The following is a 20,494-nucleotide window of genomic DNA, read 5'->3' on the forward strand; positions in this document are numbered from 1 at the left end:
TCCCCTTCACATCCAGTTATCTCAAAAGATTGACTGACCTCTTACCTTTAGTAAAGAGTTTCTACATATGTTTGCCTCGCCAAAGTTCCTAAGGATGTGATTGTTTTGTTTTGTTTTTGCAATGGGCTTCTTTCCATATTTTCTAGTAATGTAGAAATTAGGAAGATGCTGGTCTTTCACAGGTTTCAGTGAACATGGGTCCCCCAGTTTCTAGCACTGATAATATCCAGTATCATTTTAACATGGACCTTTAACTCTGAATATGTACAGAATATGTTTGCTGGGTTAAATTCACCATACATTGCCAGGGCCAGTAACTAGTCAGATAGGAGTAAAAGAGAGAGGAAGAACTATCCCTCCCTCTCCCGTGCAACTCAGCTCCCATGGCTATTCAAGTTCAGCATGCTTATTGCAACTCTGCCTGCATTGAGGAGAGCAGGGGCTGCTCACCAAATACTCCCTGCTGGAAGGAAGTGGGTGGAGAAGGGGTGTTAAAATGACAGAAGTGCAAAGAGACCAAACTTCACCCCACTCCCCTTCCTTGCTAGCCAAAGTAGCTGGCTGAGAGCATGGGAGAGTAAACTGCTCTGTGAAACAAGAAAAAAAAAAAAAAAAAGGATAAAAAAAGAATGAAGTAATTGACTTTTGTAGCAGAGCAAAGGGAGTGTGTGGTGGTGGAAGGAAGATAGGCAGGAACTGTGACTCTGACTCACAATATATTCTGTACTCTGCTCCTGGGGAGATGCAGCTGTGCATCTCTCCTTGTATAGGCTACACTGTAAGGTTATACTGTCGTCCAAAGTAAGCATCCCTAATTCTCCTACTTCCTGAAGCACAAAAACATTTGGCTCCTTTTTAATCAGGGATATCTACTGTGCAAATTGAAGTCTAGGACCAGGCTTTTTGTATATGCAGAATTAAAAATCTCTCCCTTGATTGATTTGTTGGTGCCTGGGGAAAACTACTGAACTGCTATGGCCGATTTGCATTGGCCTGCTTCTTTTTTAAGGCTGATTCCAGGGTATTTTTATTTCCTGAAGGCACTTGAGATCTTTGACATGATCCAGACTTAGACACCTTTGGCAATGTTTTCCAGATCGTTTACCCTCTATCCTCTTGCTTCCCAATTACCTCTGATTTCACTAGAGTAAGGACTACTCTGTTTCCCTTTGCTATCATTTCAATGGGAAGAAATATGACATAGAAGCACTTCTCCTTTGGCCAGCTGGTTCAACAGACTTTGTGTGGGGCAGAAAGGAGGTGACGTGTATTGGGAAGAACCAAAAGGAAGAGGCTGGTTCGGCAAGTAGAACCAACCATAGCCTAAGCCTCATGAGAAAAAGCTCTGAAACCCCACTCTTCTCACATAGCTTAGGACAAGTCACATAACCTGTCTGGGCTTCAGTTTCCGAACTGTAAAACTATGGTAAAAGCACTTTACTCACCAAAGGCATTCTTAATTATGAAAAAAGCTTGATACTGCAGAATTGCCATGACTGCAATAAGACAACCAAAACCCTTTCCTTACCCTCGGTTAGAACTCATGCATACATCATTCATTCTTGCAGTGGTGTTTATGCATCCAAGAATGATTTCTTGCCTCTGACAGCAATGAACACCTTATTCTTCAGAAAAGGATTATGCTACTCCTCCATAGCTCCTATCTAACCTGTGAGTCAATTTTCCAGTGATGTGACTAAACCTTGTGGTGATCATACATCAAAAGTATTCTTTTATGAAATTTATAAGGTGTGCATTAGATTAGAGGTGAATAAAATTCTACTAAAAACATTACTTTTTCTGCCTTTTAGTTCCCATAACCTTAATGTTACTTTATTCCTGCCCTTCTACAGACAAAATGTTTCATAACTTGAATTTCTTCAGTAAGAAGTTGTTTTCTAAAAAACAAAACAAAACAAAATAAAAAAACACCACCATCACCACCACCACCACCACCAAAACAACAGCCTAGCTATTGCCTGTATAAAGATATAAGGAGAGGCAAGACCAATATTTAAGCCAGTTGCTGTACATCTCATTTGTCTCCTTTCCATGCCCAGTTTAAAACCTTGCTTTTTTATCAAATATCTGGAGATAAGATGCCTGGCAGTAGACAACATGTGCCAAAGTATTCCCAGTTCTAAAATTCTTCTTTCAAAGATTTTTGGCAAGAAGGAGGGGGGAGGGGAAGACATTTTGCATCAACGGCAAAATGGCATCTGTACTGAAAGATAAAACAAGGTGCTTTCCAAAAAGGAAAGCAGGTTTTAGAGGAGTTTTGGACCTGGCAGAGGTGCTTGTGTTAGCAAAATAGGACACAGATATCACACTTTGACTCCAGAAGGGAGGCCTCAATTCTGCAAATTAGCAGACAGTTTGGTTGCAGTTTAGCAAAGCATTCAGCTATGGGATTAACATGGAAGCAATCACTGCATTTTAATAGGGCAACGCACAAGCTTAAAAGACATACACTCAGCTAGACTGGGACCAGAATACTCACACTGTTCTTGAACACTAGCCCCTAAATATAGTCAAACTCATTGCAGGGTGTTAACTGAGAGTTAAAATTAGAAAACTTCCATGTCTCGAGGAGAACTGCATACTGGAAATTTTATCCTTATGAACATTGATGAACTAGGGGATACATAAGTGAAGTTCCACTTCAGGCAAATTTTTACAAGGAAAAAAATGCAGAGCAGCTAGATTTACCGGAACAGTCTCTACCCTCAGGAAAGACCTACTTGTAAACAATTTGCTATAGAGTAATGCCAATTAGTAGAATGACTTTTTCTCTAAATGGGCAATAGCTTTTTTAAAGATTCTGATGCAACAGGGAAAAACACTCATGGGCAAACATTATATTTGTAAACTTCCTTGTACAAGTAAGATTCAGTGGTCTCTATCTGGAAGCTGTTCACGGAGAGCCATTGAGATTTCACAGGGTAAAATTATGCAAGGTTGTTGCAAGAGGTGATCTCACATATTAGACCAGTTAATGTAGCTTGACAGAGTAGACAAGCTTTTAGGCACACAAGCTATTTTTAATTTAGAGGCTTTTGTTGAAAAAAAAATAAAAATCTTACAGTTCCCTGTATTTTATCAGAAATTAACACTGTTTTTCTCTGAGAATGACTTTAAAAATATTACTATAGTCTGGTTACAAACAAGCTATGACCATGAAAGAGATATTAATTATATAGTGCAGTACTCACTTCTCAATATGATATGGAAACAAACACTTCAGTTGCATGCTACATGCCCATCTTTAAAAATGGTCATAAGGAGGACCTGGAGAACTAAAGGCCTGTCAGCCTGACCTCAGTGCCAGGAAAGGTCATCTTGAATGCAATCACACAGCATGTGCAGGACATTCAGGGGATCAGGCCCAGCCTGCATGGGTTCATGAAAGGCAAGTCCTGCCTCACCAACCTCCTCTCTTTCTATGACTGGGTGACCTGCCTGGTAGATGAGGGAAAGGCTGTTGATGTAGTCTACCTAGACTTCACCAAAGCATTTGACACTGTCTCCCACAGTATTTTCCTGGAGAAGCTGCCAGCCCATAGTTTGGACAGGTACACTCTTTGCTGGATTAAAAACTGTCTGGATGGCCAGTCTAGAAAGTGGTGGTGAATGGTGTTAAATCCAGTGGGAGACTGGTCACCAGTGGTGTTCTGAAGGGGTTGGTGTTGGGGCCCATCCTCTTTAATATCTTTATTGATGACTTGAATGAGGGAATTGAGTGCACCCTCAGTAAATTTGCAGATGACACCAAGTTGCAGGGGAGTGTTGGAAGATCTGCCGGAGGGTAGGAAGGCCCTGCACAGGGACCTGCACAGGTTGGATCAATGGGCAATGGGATGAGGTTCAATGGCTAAGTGTCGGGTCCTGCACTTTAGTCACACCACCCCATGCAATGCTATAGACTTGGGGGAGAGTGGCTGGAAAGCTGTGCAAAGGAAAAGGATCTGAGCGTGTTGATTGATGCTCACCTGAACATGAGCCAGCAGTGTGCCCAGGTGGCCAAGAAGGCTGATGGCATCCTGGCTTGTATCAGTACCAGTGTAGCCAGCAGGACCAGGGAGGTGATCGTCTCCCTGTACTCTGCTCAGGTGAGGCCACACCTTGAGTACTGTGTTCAGCTTCAGGCCCCTATTTACAAGAAAGACATTGAGGCCCTGGAGCATGTCTAGAGAAAGACTACGAAGCTGGTGAAGGGCCTGGAACACTAACCCTATGAGAAACAACCGAGGGAACTGGGGTTGTTTAGTCTGGAGAAGAGGAGGCTCGGGGGAGACCTTATTGTTCTCTACAACTACCTGAAAGGAAGGTGTTGGGAGCTGGGGGTCTCTTCTCGCAGGTAACTAGTGATAAGACTAGTTGCGCCAGGGGAGGTTCAGGTTGGAAATTAGTAGAAATTTCTTCTCAGAAAGAGTAGCTAGGCATTGGAATGGGTTGCCCAGGGAGGTGGTGGAGTCACCATCCCTCAGTTTAAGGAAGTGTTGGATGTGGTACTTAGGGACATGGTTTAGTGGGTGATAGTGGTGGTAGGTGGATGGTTGGATCAGATGATCTTGGAGGTATTTTCCAAACTTTACAATTCTATGATTCTGATTCTACATGTATCATGTATGAACAAGGATCAGACAGCAACTGTCTGTAGCCATATTGTCATTCCCAGCACCCCTTACTGTGTAAAAGCTTAGTCCAATTCATGCTGAATTCTATAAGTTCTTAATGGTGGTTTTAAAGTATCTGGATTAGGCCTGGACTCCTGTCCTTAAGAACTCCTGCCTTCACAACATCTGCAACAAAACTTTTGCACCTGCATATCTAGCAAGAGTTTCTGTTTGGAGGTTTGTGAACCTTTGAGGAACAGAGAGAGGTGATTCAGTAAGTGAGCTTTGATTCATGAAGTGGCCAAGGATGTATTTCTGTACAGCTTCAAAGCAATCAGGAGTCATGGGATTTTGCAAAGCAAGCACAGGTGCAGTTTTGGATAAAATGAAATGGGGCTTCCCCACCAAGCCTATTGTGCAATGACTTGCCCCAGTCCCAGTCCCATGAAGAGCACCCATGGTGGCAGTGCATTACATGCAGCAGTGCAGCAAGGCTCATATTCAGTGCTTGGGAGAAGCTATTGAGAAGCAGTGCTGTTCCTTCTAAGTAAAAGGTATCTAGCAGATTTGAATAGACCTTGAATGGTGCAGTTGCCCCAATAGTTTTCCTGCTCTCAGGGCAAATGTGCACTCGAGGGTCACAGCAGAGCTGTCATAAAACAAGTGAGATGCTCTCTCTCTGTCTGTCTCTGTCTGTGTCTGTCTCTCTCTCTCAACCTAAAGAAGCATCTCAGGTTCTATTCATGAATTTTTATTCAAACTAAATAAAAGGTCATTTTACTTCTATCATTTCCTATATCTCTTTTGCCTTTTGGATGTGAGCTCTGCCTGTAACCATAAAAAAGGTTTAGGGATCTGGAACTTCTCATATTGAGGGTCTAACATTTTTGGAGCTGCTCCCTTGTTTTCTTCTGTTTGCTTTATTGATTTAACCATTTTCCTTACTTCATAAAAAAAATAAATAAATAAATCAGAAAATATTTTAAAAGATGGAAGAGGAAGGTTGCAGCTTAAGAAAAACAAAACAAAACAAACAAACAACAAAGAAAATACCTTTTTAGTGTAAAAAGGAACAAAACGTTGATTTTGAATTTCACAGTTTGAAAAAATGTTGCTCCTGAGTTTCTCAACATCAGAAAATCCAATCTAAACATATATATAACTTTGAAAATCTCTCAATATTCTTGAAAAAATAATTTTAAATTTAAATGATTTTCCTAGTCGGAATGTAAATGTAAAAACACCTAAGATATTTTTCTACCTCACATCCTACTTTGTGGGGTCTCTAGAAAGACACTTTTTTATAGTTAGCGGAAGAAGGGCAAAATTCTGTGATAATCTGTGATTTGTTTCCCTTTCTTCTTCAGCCCCCAAATCAGACAAACCCCATCTCTGGCATTTAAAAATAGAACAATGAGAGAAATCTATTGTAAATGTGGACCACCTCACATTAACCTTTCCCATGGTTTCCTTTTCCCTTTCCAGGAGCATACACCAAAATATAATCATGCAGTGTTATGAGGCCAGATTTGAACCTCTCAGAACTGTGGGGAGGTGAAAGGCATGATCCTCATCTGGAAGACTGCTCTCAATTTTAGTTACAGAGAGTGTAATTCCTCAAAGCATCTCTGTGACAAAAGTAGGAAGAACAGGAACTGTTGCCTGACTTTAATACAAAACAATTAATCAACCCTGGTTGAGCCAAAGTAGGTCCAGGTTGACTTGAAAAGTTAATGAATCTTCAAACTTTTTTTTTTTTTTTTTTTTAAAAAAAAGAGACTTAGATGGAGTTTCAGGGCTGTAGTGAAACATGAAACCAAGCCTCTTTGGTGTGGCTTTGGGCTTGTTACAAACATCTTGCAGAGTTTGAGAACTGCTTTTGATGATCAGCCTAACTTCCCTTTCCTCAGTATAATCCCATTTTTCCTGATTGCACTCCTTTGCCCCACCCTAGAGTGAATGCTCACTTTCACCAATGCTTAAACTTTCCAGATCTTTGCACTGGCTTTGCTATCATGCCCTTTTTGTCAGCTCATAGCAAAGACTTGCAAATTCAAGGCAATTTCCTCAAAGATCAAGTTATACGATCTTTCTAGTCACTTTTCCTGCTCTTCCTTTCTTCCTTCCTTCCTTGCTTCCTTCTTTCCTTCCTTCTTTCCTTCCTTCCTTCCTTCCTTCCTTCCTTCCTTCCTTCCTTCCTTCCTTCCTTCTTTCCTTCCTTCCTTCCTTCCTTCCTTCCTTCCTTCCTTCCTTCCTTCCTTCCTTCCTTCCTTCCTTCCTTCCTTCCTTCCTTCCTTCCTTCCTTCCTTCCTTCCTTCCTTTCTTCCTTTCTTTCTTCCTTTCTTCCTTTCTTCCTTTCTTTCGATTTCCTGGGCCTGATCAGATATCGCTCCTTCCTAAATTTATTTTCCCCTGATTACTTCGCCAGTGTACAAATTTTTAATTTCTAATTTCATTCTCATGTTATAATTCTCTGCAAATGTTTTCTATGTCCATCTCCCAGGCAAAGACTATATTTCTCTTTGCTCACTGCTGTTCGTATGCCCTCCCAATTGAGCTGCAAATTTAACTGATATTAACAATCCGTAATGAAAAGACTTTGTCAGCCTATGTTATGCACCACCATGATTCAGTTCTGGTGCTTTCTATTTTTTTCTTCAAATGACTTCTAAAAAAAAAATAATAATCTTTTGTGTTTGCAAAATTAGTACCAGCCTAGTCAAGTCATTGGAATTTACTGATTTAACTAAGGATTTGACCTTTAGATTTCTTGTTACTTTGGACAGTTTTCAGAGCTACACAGTGAATAATATGTAGAAATACTTTTGCAGAAATTGTTTACCCCAACTACAGCTTTAATTCTCTGTCATGACTAAGATGTGGCTGATTGCTCTTCTCAGATGACATTGCTTTTGTTTCCTTGCATTTCATGCTTGTCATCTATTGACCAAACTCCCATACAACATTCCAGATGGGCTTTCCTAATCCAGGCAGCACAACATGAAAACACATGGTCTGTTTCCCAACTTGCAGCAGGATACCTGTATGACCTTGAAAACGACTTTTGACTTCTTTGTTTCCAGTCCCTTAAAAATGGGAACGAGCACCCTTTTTACTTTGTCTGTATGAACCAAGATAAATGCTTTCAGAGTGCTCAAATATCAGTGACATGTGAGTGGTAAAAGAAAACAGGATGATTTACACTTAGAACATTTATGGAAATACATTTGTTAAGATGCCTCATTACTCTCAAAACAGACAGGCATCTCCCACATAGTGTGCAGGGATTAAACTACAATGTTGTCATGCTTTGTGTGGAGAGAGGAAATCTTTAGTTGTGCTGTCTTATCAGGGCAAAAACAGCCAGCTCTTTGAGGGAGAAAGCAAAGGATGTCAAAGTATATACATATGGTAACAAAATGCAGGTATCATTCCATGGGGTTCCTTATTTTGCAGATGTAGAAACTCATGAACAGAGATTTTGACTTGACTAAGCTTTCCAATACATCAAAGGAATCAGGATGCCACCTTCCTAAAATGTTGCCCTAACTTATTCAATATACAGAAGAATTACTCAGCTGGTTAATGAAAAAGTATACTGTGACAATCTGGGCAGAGGCAGACAGGTATAAGCAGCATGTCACAAAAATATCAGTGAAGAAAGAAATTAAAATAGAAGAAGACCAAACTTAGCCTGAGGAAAAGTCTTCCTACTTCTGTAGTCAATCACAGACTCGGAGGTGTAGCTAGTGTAGTTGATATTGTACCAGACATTAGTAATAGTCAAATCTCTTGATGGGATTGCTAGAGGATGCTGGAGAGTGTCAAAAGCCCCTGGGAAGTCTTGAATGCGCTGAACTCCAGACTATGTCAGTGGCAGGGAAAGAAGGTACAGGGCAAACATGTAATAACATTGTACAGGGTTTGAGAAGCAGCTGTTGTTCCAAATAAAATGAGGTAAGCACTGAAGAACTGCTCCTGACCTTTCTCTTGGAAGTGAGCAGGTACATGTAAAGTGATCACATTTTGATTTCCTAAAAGATATGTTTGTGGAAAGTTCACATGTGGACACACATGCCATTGCAATCAGCTGTATCTGAAATGAGCCAAGATTGCTGCAGTTCTACACAGTGCCTTTCACTATTCAGAAACCAGTTTACCCCTCGCAGCAAGACTTATCACAAAACTGTCCCTCAGAAAGCTGTCACCAGTTGGTTAAACTTTCTGTAATGACTGTTGGGTCATGGTCGCAACTTTAATCATAAATAGCAATGCATATTTATTCAAAGTGCAGATGAATTTTCATACTTGGTTGTACAACTGTCCTGCTATTTAAAGAGGAAATGTCAGTGACCCAGTAGGCAGCACTCCATTTCCATAAGAGATTAGGTCTATACATGTACCTTTCACTGGAGCTTACTGGGGCTCAGTGCTTGGATGTGTGCTCTCTTGAAAATGGCCCTGAGTAATGAATGATTAAAAGCAACTGACCTGCTGTGGGGCTGTAAGAAACTATGGTCCTTCCTCAGATATGTTGTGCTTCCCCATTTCCCAGCCCATCTGCAAAAGGAATGTATTGTCTTCAACTTCCTTCACTGTAGCTTATAGTTTGGTTGGCCCTGAGAATGGGGGGGTTAACAGTAAAAGCTGCCATAACACAGTCCCACTTGATTTTGTCTCTGAATTCTTAGGCATCTTAATGTGTCTGGCTCTTGTGAAAGCTTTAGATTGAAACTGTATGTGTTGAAATTTCTCTGTCTTGAGAAGTGGAAATGTTCAGGAGGGTCATAATATCTCTTGGGGCACTCACCACTCCACAGCAATCTACCTTAATAAATCCTTCTACAGGCACATATTGTACAATAGTCAATTACTATTCTGAAATATGGGACAAAATTTAATGTACAATTGTTTCACATTCCACCTCCTGTCATCTGAATATTCATGACATATTGATGTTTTTCATTCTGTACATTTTCACTGTTTCCTGAAGAACGGAAGGAAAGGATTGCATTTCTTCTCAACAAATATATTAGGATTAGGGAATCAACAGGGCACTCTGCTACTAGTTGCTTTCTATGAGTTTGTGAGAACAGTGCTTAGCAAGCAATGAGAATAATTACACTGTCATCTTTGGCAAAAGCCTGAATAAGCTGTCAGCTACCACAAATGATCATTAGTTGCTTGGTCTGAAGAACAAAAACTGCTTTTAAAATTTTCAGAAAGTGCCAAGTGCTTCAAGCTGACTTACATAAATCATATTACATTCAATGCTAAATGCAAAATTCACCAGTCACTTTTGCTTCTATTCCAGATCCTCTCAGCAATGACTTAAAAGTAAATACTTAGGCAGTGTCTCACAGTACTAGGATTTCATTGTTTTCACAGCACATATTAAATGACATTTTGCTTTTCAGCTGTGTAGACTGTTCAGAGACTGATCAAAATAAATCATTACAGATTTATTTTTTTTTTGTAATTACCACAAACAAAACAAAACAAAACAAAGCCTCCCAACAGTATGCAAAGCATTGGGTCTGAAAAGAGTGGAAAGTGATTTGCCAGAGTCTATTGGGGATTTCATTTCTTAATGGAAGCAATAGGTAAGTTTATTTACTTCTCCTAAATTTAGACCTTCTCTGAGACACCTAGATTAGATAACAATAATACCCTGCCAACAATACAGGAATATAAACCATTAAAATCGAGTAAGCTGCACTAAGCAACGTTTGCAATGCATAAGGATTTCTTTTCCATAATATTTGTTTTTAACTGCTGTGCCATGAATGCCAGCAATCTCTAAGTCAAACCTCTCTAAGTCAAACCTGTTTAGTGCTTTAATAGCTTGCTCTATACTACAAGGATCTGTTAGCTTTCCCACCATACCATAGTATATGCTCCCATAAATCCTCTACACAATTCATAACATGTAATCGTCACTTAGTTCTATTACTAGTTTCTTTAAGACGCTCTTGATGACACGTTTACAATCACTTTTGAAACCTGGGCTAGTATGTCTGAGTAAGGGGGCACTGACACTGTGCAAAGTGACCAACTTGAAGAGATTAATATCTTCCTACCTTGATGTATAATATTTTTCAAAATTTCACATAACAGAGTGTTTTCTGACCACATTTAATAGCTGCTTTGAGAATCATGTACCCTCCACCCCCATCTTTTTTAATCATCTCTAGCAAGAGTTCAGCAGTAGCTTGAAGCATCAAAGGTATACCCCAAATATCCAGAAAGCTACACAGAATAACAGCATGAAAGCAAACATGATCTAAAGCTTCTCAGCAACTCAGGAAAAATAGCTTCCTGGAGTGTGACAGCAACTCTTCCCAAACTCCCAATACATGGAATAGAAAAGGAATTGGAAGACACAGGAGGCAATAAGCACAGAGTGAGGCAAGTTATATACCATTATGATCAGCCACGATTGAGTTCCCAGACAAATGATGAGTTTTTCATAAACTGGTAGGTCAACAAGGGATACATTTTGATGTAAATCCAGAAAAGGTAATAGGTCAATTCTTCTGGATCCACACTGAGATGTCTAAACTCTTCTACAATCACACAATATCTAGGCCAGGTGTGTAGTAGATAATGCACAGTAAGATAATTATACTGGTATAAGTGGGTATGTGGTTATATCAGATATATACTTATGATCCACTTAAATCATGCATTACGATACACCTTACTGTTAAGTAGGCCATATGTCACAGCTGACCTGACAGCTTATGAACACGGAAACTGAGGTCAGGTACTCTAGCACAATCAAGTATCAGGCAGAAAGCAATGGGAAACACTCACTAATTAGGATCTTGTCTATTTGTATCCAATAACACTACTTAATCTGTTACTTAACTATGGATTGTGCTGTTGCACTGAGCTCTTATTCAGATGTCACCATGGAAATGCTTGCCTATGCCTATTTGGGGCCCAGACTCTAAGATTAGGAATCTGCTCTGCACTTTCTGTAGCACTTTAAATAGTATTGTGTCCATCTCTAGGACTATTCATCACACTTACTTGACTGTAAACACTCTGTGAAAACACCTGAAATGAACCTTTTCAGGGATTTACATACAGAACATTAAAGAACATCAAAAAAACAATAAAAATATCTCAAAATGTTCATCAATAGAAAATATTTGATAGAAATTATTTGGCAGTTTAATTTCAATAATAATAATAATGAGAAAACTAGGAAAAAAAATGATGTGAAGGTCTATATTCTTGAGGGATTTTTATACCATTCACCAAATGATTAAAAAAATAACTATATTTCATGTGCTGTAGTAGCCTCTGCCAATGTTCATACGAGTCTATGCCCCAGGAGCTGGGCAGTTAAGTCAGTCTTCTTTTAGGTAGGATGCCTCAGTTGAAATCTTGCCTCTGAATGCAATTCTCGTCTGTAGATAACTTACTTCCTGAATGATAATGAGTAAGCATTGTTTCTGTTTTGTGAATTGTATTATATATTTTTTGATACATGTCCAGAAACATCATAATGATTTTCTTTGCAAATAAGAAATCATAAATACTTTATGTTTTACATTTTTCTCTCCTTGTTACCAATTATTTATTTATTTATTTTAACAACAAAAAGGTGACAATTTGCAAATTATTATCAATTTGGGCACAAATTTCTGTTTAGGCCAAAGAGTCATTTATCAAAAACAATATTGCCCATCCCTACAAACCGTTCCACTGTTAAGGCGTGAAACTCAAACAAACCCAAAATCATAAACCAGCTGCAGTTTCCTAGTACTGTACATTTTTTGTAGCCAGAGTAGTGCCTACAGTATATTCTGAAGTGCTAGATTTCAAGGGCAATCTAATTTCAATTCATGGACTGGAATTTCTGAACACACCTCTTATTTTCATAGCTAAGTACACGTCCTAGGTGAACTGTATCAGAGTAACCCCCTGAAAACTGTAATCTCTTTTACCCAATGTTTGCATTTTCTTTCCAAATTTTGCACACCAAAACATTTCAAAAAACTGCAAAGATTGGTTCTGAAACATTTTAACTTTTGCAGTAAATAATCTGCCAAGACTAAGTTAAACTATAAGTTAAATTTCAGAGTACTTCAACACCCCTCCCACCAAATCACCATTTTACTTTAGGTTAAGCAAAATATTTTTAAACATTTTTTTCCATTAACATGGTTTTGCCATGGACAGGAAAAAACAAAAACGCAAAACAGTTTATTTGAACTGCTTTAATTATGAACTCCCTGACCCTTTCTTTTCGTGTTTAGCATGACATTAAGGAGAGTCTGCAGGAACTCCAGTCTTACTTTTCCCACCTCATCACCTGCTCCAACTTGTGTATTTTGCTAGTGCCACTTAGTTTTGAAACTAAGCAGATCAGTGATTACATGCAGCTGCAAGCTGGCATGAATAATGCTTTCAGCTTTTCAGCTGAGTATTGTCCAAGCTTTGCTCACCATCCTAAGGCCTTGTGTCATACGTTGTGTAGGTTAGCTTCTGAGTACTATAAGACATGTGCTTTAAAATATTTTTACTATTTTATAAAGAGAATGATTTAATGAGGGAAGACCAAATTGCACAGGAAAAGGTCTTTTTTTTTTTTTTTTTTTTTTTTTTTTTTTTTTCTATCTCTTTCTTGGCTCTGAGAACCATCTACACTAAGTTACTAAATTAGTATTCATTTAGGTATGACAGTAACTGTATAGTAACTGAAATCTTAGATTTTTTTTCAAAGCATAACTTTTCTGCAAGCAACAGTCTAGATTTAGGTGAACTCATACTGTGACAAACTGAGAATGGAGAAAACACATTTCTTATCCATAAAAGGACAGATCACACATCCAGAGGGTAGCTCTGATTTTGCTGCAGTTCTAAACTATGAAGTGGGGACTCACTGTTGCTCTGTTGCTGAAAGAAGTTTTGCTGATAGAGGATTTCCCAGTAAAACCTTTTTTTTTTTTTTTTCCCTTCTTAAACAGAAAATGGTGATTTGTTGAAGTGCAATATTTTCTGTTTAAGAAGTCTGATTTCTCTGCAATTTCATCTGGGAAAACACAAAGTACCCAAAATGTTGCCAGCAGGCCAACAGAGGTGAACCTTCACCTCAACTCAGTACCAGTACTGAGGCCACATCTGGAGTGGTGTCCAGTTCTGGGCTCCCCAGTACAAGAGACATGTATATACTGGAACAAGTCCACAAAGATGATTAAGGGAGGAGAGGCTGGCTGAGAGATCTGGGACTGTTCAGCCAGTAGGAGAAAAGCTCAGAGGAATCTTACCAAAGAGCAGAAATACCAGATAGGTTGGAGTAGAGAAGATGGAGCCAGACTCCATTACGGGCATTCCATGAAAGGACAAGAGGCAATGGGCACAAACTGAAGTATATGAAATATTACTGAAACATAATCACAGAATCACAGAATTTTCTAGGTTGGAAGAGACCTCAAGGTCATCGAGTCCAACCTCCAACCTAACGCTAACAGCCCTCCACTAAACCATATCCCTAAGCTCTACATCTAAACGTCTTTTGAAGACTTCCAAGGATGGTGACTCCACCACTTCCCTGGGCAGCCTGTTCCAGTGCCTCACAACCCTTTCAGTGAAGAAGTTCTTCCTAACATCTAGCCTAAAACTCCCCTGGCTCAACTTAAACCCATTCCCCCTCGTCCTGTCATCAGGCATGTGGGAGAACAGGCCAACCCCCACCTCGCTACAGCCTCCCTTGAGGTACCTAAAAAGAGCGATAAGGTCGCCCCTGAGCCTTCTCTTCTCCAGGCTGAACAAGCCCAGCTCCCTCAGCCGCTCCTCGTAGGACTTTTTCTCCAGGCCCCTCACCAGCTTCGTCGCCCTTCTCTGCACCCGCTCAAGCACCTCGATGTCCTTCTTGTAGCGAGGGGCCCAAAACTGAACACAGTACTCGAGGTGCGGCCTCACCAGAGCTGAGTACAGGGGGACGATCACCTCCCTAGCCCTGCTGGTCACGCTGTTCCTAATACAAGCCTTTTTGTTTTGTTTTGTTTTACTGTGAGGATGATCAAACGCTGGAACAAGTTGCCTAGAGGGGTTTTGGAATGTCCATCCATAGAGATATTCAAAAAATGACTGGACATAGCCCCATGCAAGCTACTTTAGCTGACCCTGCTTTGAGCAAGAGGATAGAACTAGATGATCTCCTGCAGATCCTTACAACTCCAGCTGTTCCACAATTTTATAACTCTGTGCCTTTATTCCAGAGTACTAGCAGCTTGACTCATGATGGACTTGTTTGCAGAGTAGGAGAACCAAGTTCAAGACTGTTTTAAGTCACATGATACCATCCAGGGCTTTCCACATGGTATGAGAGTGCTGTAACATAAGTTTGATATTTTCTTCTTCAATCCACTGCCTGTGCAGCAATTCCAATAAAACTGGTGTGCTTCAAAGTAAATGTTTTGCTTCCATGATTTGGTATTTTACAATAAATATTATTTTCATTTAAATGCAAGTGCAACTATACAAGGGAAAAAAAAATAAAAAAAACTCCTTAGACAAATGTTCACAGTTCTTAACTACACAAACAGTATGCAAACAGTATCAGAGAAGGATTTAACCAGAAATGCCCAAAGAGCTTGTAGAAGATACTCAGAGGCTAGAATTAGAAGGACACTACAGGAATCCATATAGAGCAGAGCATAACAAAGTACATTACAGAGAAGAAGTAGGCTTTTAGATCTACAGTTTTCAAAATCTTGGTCTTGAGTTCATTTGATCTATATGAACAAGACTCTTCAATTTCATGTTTATTTATTTATTTATTTACAGGGGGGTTGGGGGGAGGGGACAACTGTACTCCTTCTGTCCATTAATATTTCTACAGCCAGTTTCACTCCAGTTCATAAAGATGTAATGAAGAAACTTCATTAAAAACAGAATAAGAAACAGGTCCCAGCCCTGCAAACAGCCACAACAAAATGTTCTGTGGATCTATCTGAACTTCTCACTTGTATTGCAAATCCTAACCATTTCTTTCTGAAGTTCAAAGTGTAAGAAACACCATTTTGCTGCTAGACTGTGTCCTCTTTCCTCAAAAATACTTTTCCTTATGAGAGAAAAAGAGCACTGTTGAAACACTGTGTTATTTCTCAGTGTATGATGATGCTCTTAAGGTAAACACATTTGATGAACAGAAATTTGATCGATCTGTGACATTTCAACACGTATAAATTGTGGCCACTTAACGAAGTCAGAACTTCGTCTATACCACTAGAAACTCTCTTACTCTGCTTAATTTCCTTACAATTTTGAAACTAAACCACTCAGCAGAATAGACTCTGGAAAAGTGACTTGGCCTCTATCCACTGATAAGAATAGCTACCTAATACTGTAGAGAAGGGAGCTAACTGAAATATCTGCCAGTGTACAAACAATGAATAAAAGTGAGATCATCCTAAACGGTGCAAGAGAGATTGATTAAATCCTGAAAAAAGAAATCAAATTGTTGTATTTATTATAAAATAAAATGAAATAATATCTTGAAAGAAACACATAGTTTATCTGTATCTGTAAATTGTATAAGATGTAAAATATGTTAAAACAAATTAGAATTTTCATGTTTACAAAGCCTAGTAAAAATTATTTAATTGCACTTATATTGACTTTCTTTTTCTTTGCAGATCTTACAGGTGAACAAGGTGATGTCCATCTTGTTTTATGTGATATTTCTTTCTTATCTTCGTGGCATCCAGTCTACCAACATGGATCAAAGGAGTTTGCCAGAAGATTCAATAAATTCTCTCATTATAAAACTCATTCAGGCAGACATTTTGAAAAACAAGCTTTCTAAGCAGATAGTAGATATAAAGGAAAACTATCAAAACACAGTGAAGAAAGTAGAGGCTCAGCAGGACGCGGATGGAGATGAAAATGTGAAATCTGACTTCCAGCCAGTTATCTCAATGGATACAGATCTCCTAAGGCAGCAGAGACGCTACAACTCTCCTCGAGTCCTCTTGAGTGACAACACACCACTGGAACCACCACCGCTGTACCTCATGGAGGATTATATTGGAAATTCAGTGGTGGTGAACAGAACCTCTCGGAGGAAAAGATATGCGGAGCACAAGAGCCACCGAGGGGAATATTCCGTTTGTGACAGTGAAAGCTTATGGGTCACGGACAAATCATCTGCTATCGACATTAGAGGACACCAGGTAACTGTGCTGGGAGAAATTAAAACAGGCAACTCTCCAGTTAAACAATACTTTTATGAAACAAGGTGTAAAGAAGCCAAGCCTGTTAAAAATGGCTGCCGAGGCATTGATGACAAGCACTGGAACTCTCAATGCAAGACATCCCAAACATATGTTAGGGCACTGACTTCAGAAAACAATAAACTTGTAGGCTGGAGGTGGATAAGAATAGACACCTCCTGTGTGTGCGCCTTGTCAAGAAAAATAGGAAGAACATAAATCCGCATCTCTTTGATATATAAATTATTACTTTAAATTATATGATATGCATGTAGCATATAAATGTTTATATTGTTTTATATATTATAAGTTGACTTTATTTATTAAACTTCAGCAAATCTACAGTATATAAGCTTTCTCTCCCAATAAACAAGAGTAAAGGGTGTGTGCCTCTGCTGTGGGCAACTCTGGATTTTTTTAGACTATGTTTGTGACACTGCTTGTTGGCAGCATACCGTAACCTGACTGTAAATTCTGTGTAAAATCAGTATTCTTCATTCAGTATTGTCAAGCCAGTGACTGTCATTTAGTAAACTTGTTAAAAATCAGATCAATGTCAAGAGTTGTGTACATATTTATATCCCTTGCTCTATACATTCACATTTAATTGGATGCAGTGTTGACTCCTCACTGCCAAAATGAAAACCAAAATATGTGTTGTAGCCTGCAGCTGATGTCAATGTCAAAGGCATCAAGTAGCTGTAAAATACAATTTCTGTGTGTCATGCCAGTTTTGCCAATGAAATGACCATTTTCCCTCCATTAGCATTTCAGAATAAATGCTAACAATCCAGCAACTGTTGTCTACATTTTTGAAGCACATTTGTTTTGCAACTGTTTCTAATGCTGCCAGTTAATACTAGAAACAACATTAAAAAAAAATCTAAAAAATATTTGTAACTAAGTTACTGAAGCCAAGAACCGATCTAAATTGATCATTAATGTAATACATAAAATATGATTTCTTCAGAATATAGTTTTTATTGTGATTGACCTCTTTCTCCTCACACTAATCTATTAGTTTCAGCTTGAATTGCTACATCATTTCTGTTTGAATTTTTTAATTAGAAAAAAAGCTGCTGCTGTCTTAACATTAAAAGAGCCCTTGGCTAAAGAATTTTAGCAAAGATATGATATCCTGGAATGGATATCAAAGCCACACACCCATACAAAGCTGTTTGTCTACTTGACAACTCATTGCCCATTTTTAATGGAGGGAAAATATGTGTAGAACTGCTCAGCAAACCTGGTACCTTTCATAGGGACTTTTTGTGTGTGTGTGTGTGCTACCTTTCATAGGGACTTGTGCATGTGTGTGTGTGTGTGTGTGTGTGTCCGTGTGTGTGATTCAAATTCAGGTAGTCCATAGTTACAATGAAGTTCTTCTGTCCCACTGGTGTGAGCTGTTACTTAGCACAGACAGATATACTTGCATATACCTCAAACTATTTTTTTGCATTGTTATGTAGCTCCACTGGAGACACCAACAATTACACTGCTGAAAGAGATGGCCTATTATACATTATCTGTATTATGTCCTGGATGGTATCTTATTCCCACAAAGATAAATTAGAGTCTTGTCATGGATATCAACAGAATTAAGATTGAACCACATATGTTATCTGTGCCTAAATAGATCTTAATCCATAATCAGGGCTGAAAAATGCCAGCCCTTCAAAAAAACACCTGTAGTGGTCTTTAGTTCTTGCGTTACATCTTTCATTGCTGTAACATGTTCAGCATCACAAATGAAAATGAGATCAGGGTACCCAAGAACATGTCAGTAGAGTGCCTTTAATCATATCATTTTCACTACTGGAGAACCAACTTCAAATCTGCAGCAGGTCATTAAAGGCAACAATTTATGTGATCTTCCCTAATCCCTAACAGAGAGCCTTACACATCATAGAACCACTGGGAAAGTGGATAAGTTACTCATGAAGCAAAGCATGGGAAAAGATGTGACTCTGAAAACCAGGTTGGAATGTGTAGGTACAATTTTGTAGTGGAGGCCATAAAAAAGTTTTTATGAGAACCCTCTCAATTTTCAACATGCAGTTAGGGTTTTTACCTCACATGAAATCATCTTGCTAGACTAAAATCTAGCTTTGGTTTTAGCAATAATAGCTTCAGAGGTTTGCTACCAAGGCAATCATTAAAAGGCAGGAGGTGATGCAATGTGACAAGCAGCTCACTATCTAATAAATCTGACTAGATTTTTTTTTCCTAAATTCTCCTTCCTTGGAAAACAAATAAACAAACAAAAAATCCTCAACAGAACTTTTCTTATTTTTTACCAGTAGACATGTTTAAGTTTCAACAGGAGAAAAAACAAACAAACAAACAAACAACAACAATAAAAAAACCTTACCCATTCATTTTGCTTCTTCTGGGGAAAAATATATTTTTAAGAGGACTGTTCTACTGATTTTTTTTCCAAGTTATAAACCTAACATCCTGAATTCCCAAGTAAATATTTTCAGGTGTTACAAGAAGTAATTGAGAGCAGATATTGTCATGGATCATTAACTTAAGATTCTTCTGTGTGGCAAGTAGGTCTGTGTCCATATGAGAAGAGGAGGTAAGAACACTAAGTGAGCTTGGTTAGACAGTGTTGCTTCCAAACCATGAATTAGCGACTTCATTGACTTCATTGTTCCTACATGGTGGGCGATGCACTTGCTTACATCACTGTAAATCCAGAGAAAGTATATTGAATATAGGTGAGAAAATGTATTATTATAGCAACATAAGTAACATCAGAATCAATCCTAATGTTGTTCTTTCTGCTCACTGAAAATCAAGGGATATTCATTCTGTTAGGTTCAAAGAAAATTTATTGATCCAGTAGCAGGAACTGGTCTTTGATTCTTAACTTTACCAATGCATCAAGTGTTTTACAATTGGCCAACAAAAACTTTTCAGATTAAATTTATCACCGATCATCTGAAACATATTAAATGAGAAAGAAACACGGTGCATAAGGTTATTAGATTGGCTGTCTCTTTCCCACCTCAGTATAACAATGAACAGAAGTATTACGCTTTGGATCTGATCCAACTTCTACTAAAGTCAATGAAAAAAATCTCACTGACTACAAGGGAAGCAGTATCAGGCCATGAGTGAAGAAAAACCTGCAGATCTCAACCAGAAAGCAGAGCAATCACACGCATCAGTTAAATGTTCTTGTAAATCCTCTGTACACATAAGATGCTGTATAATTTTGTAACAAGTTTGTAAACAAAGCCTGTAATAAATTTTTTAAGGCCTAATTCTGTTTTCACTGTAGCTGGAGATGGTTTTATTGTCAACTTTGGTGAGAGCACAATGAATGAAGTTCCCTATCCAAAGTTTTTGTATGCATATTATAGTAGTTAATTGAAATATTCAGCTCACAATACTAGTTTGAGTATTTTAAAATTTACTCCTATTAGGTCGTTCAGATGCTCTGTTAATATTGTTTTGACAATACATTATTATAAACACACATTTTATTTAGCTTTTCTCCTAAATGACTGGATGCTATTCTGAAATTGCCTGTCTGTATCAAACTGCATTTTCTGCTTTTTTTTTTTTTTTTCTTTTTCCTTATTTTTTTTTACAGTCCATTTAGTTACAGTAAAAAACGTTCCACTGAGGTTTTGGGAG

The 20,494-nt window shown here is 38.6% G+C and overlaps 1 protein-coding gene and 1 long non-coding RNA gene across 2 annotated transcripts in view; one reads left to right on the top strand and one right to left on the bottom strand.

Moving 5' to 3' along the window:
* The window catches only part of NTF3 (neurotrophin 3), a 59,323-nt gene extending 41,680 nt beyond the window's left edge, over positions 1-17,643 (top strand). Inside the window, exon 2 of the mRNA XM_084508811.1 lies at positions 16,271-17,643. Within this exon, the coding sequence (XP_084364937.1) occupies positions 16,271-17,065 (795 nt within the window). The 3' untranslated portion in view covers positions 17,066-17,643. The remainder of the gene's footprint in view (positions 1-16,270) is intronic.
* LOC311431381 overlaps positions 1-20,494 on the bottom strand; it is a 70,161-nt gene that overhangs the window by 21,931 nt on the left and 27,736 nt on the right. The window lies entirely within an intron of this gene.

This window comes from Aythya ferina, assembly GCF_964211825.1.
Source record: "Aythya ferina genome assembly, chromosome: 1".
Classification (NCBI taxonomy): Eukaryota; Metazoa; Chordata; class Aves; order Anseriformes; family Anatidae; genus Aythya; species Aythya ferina.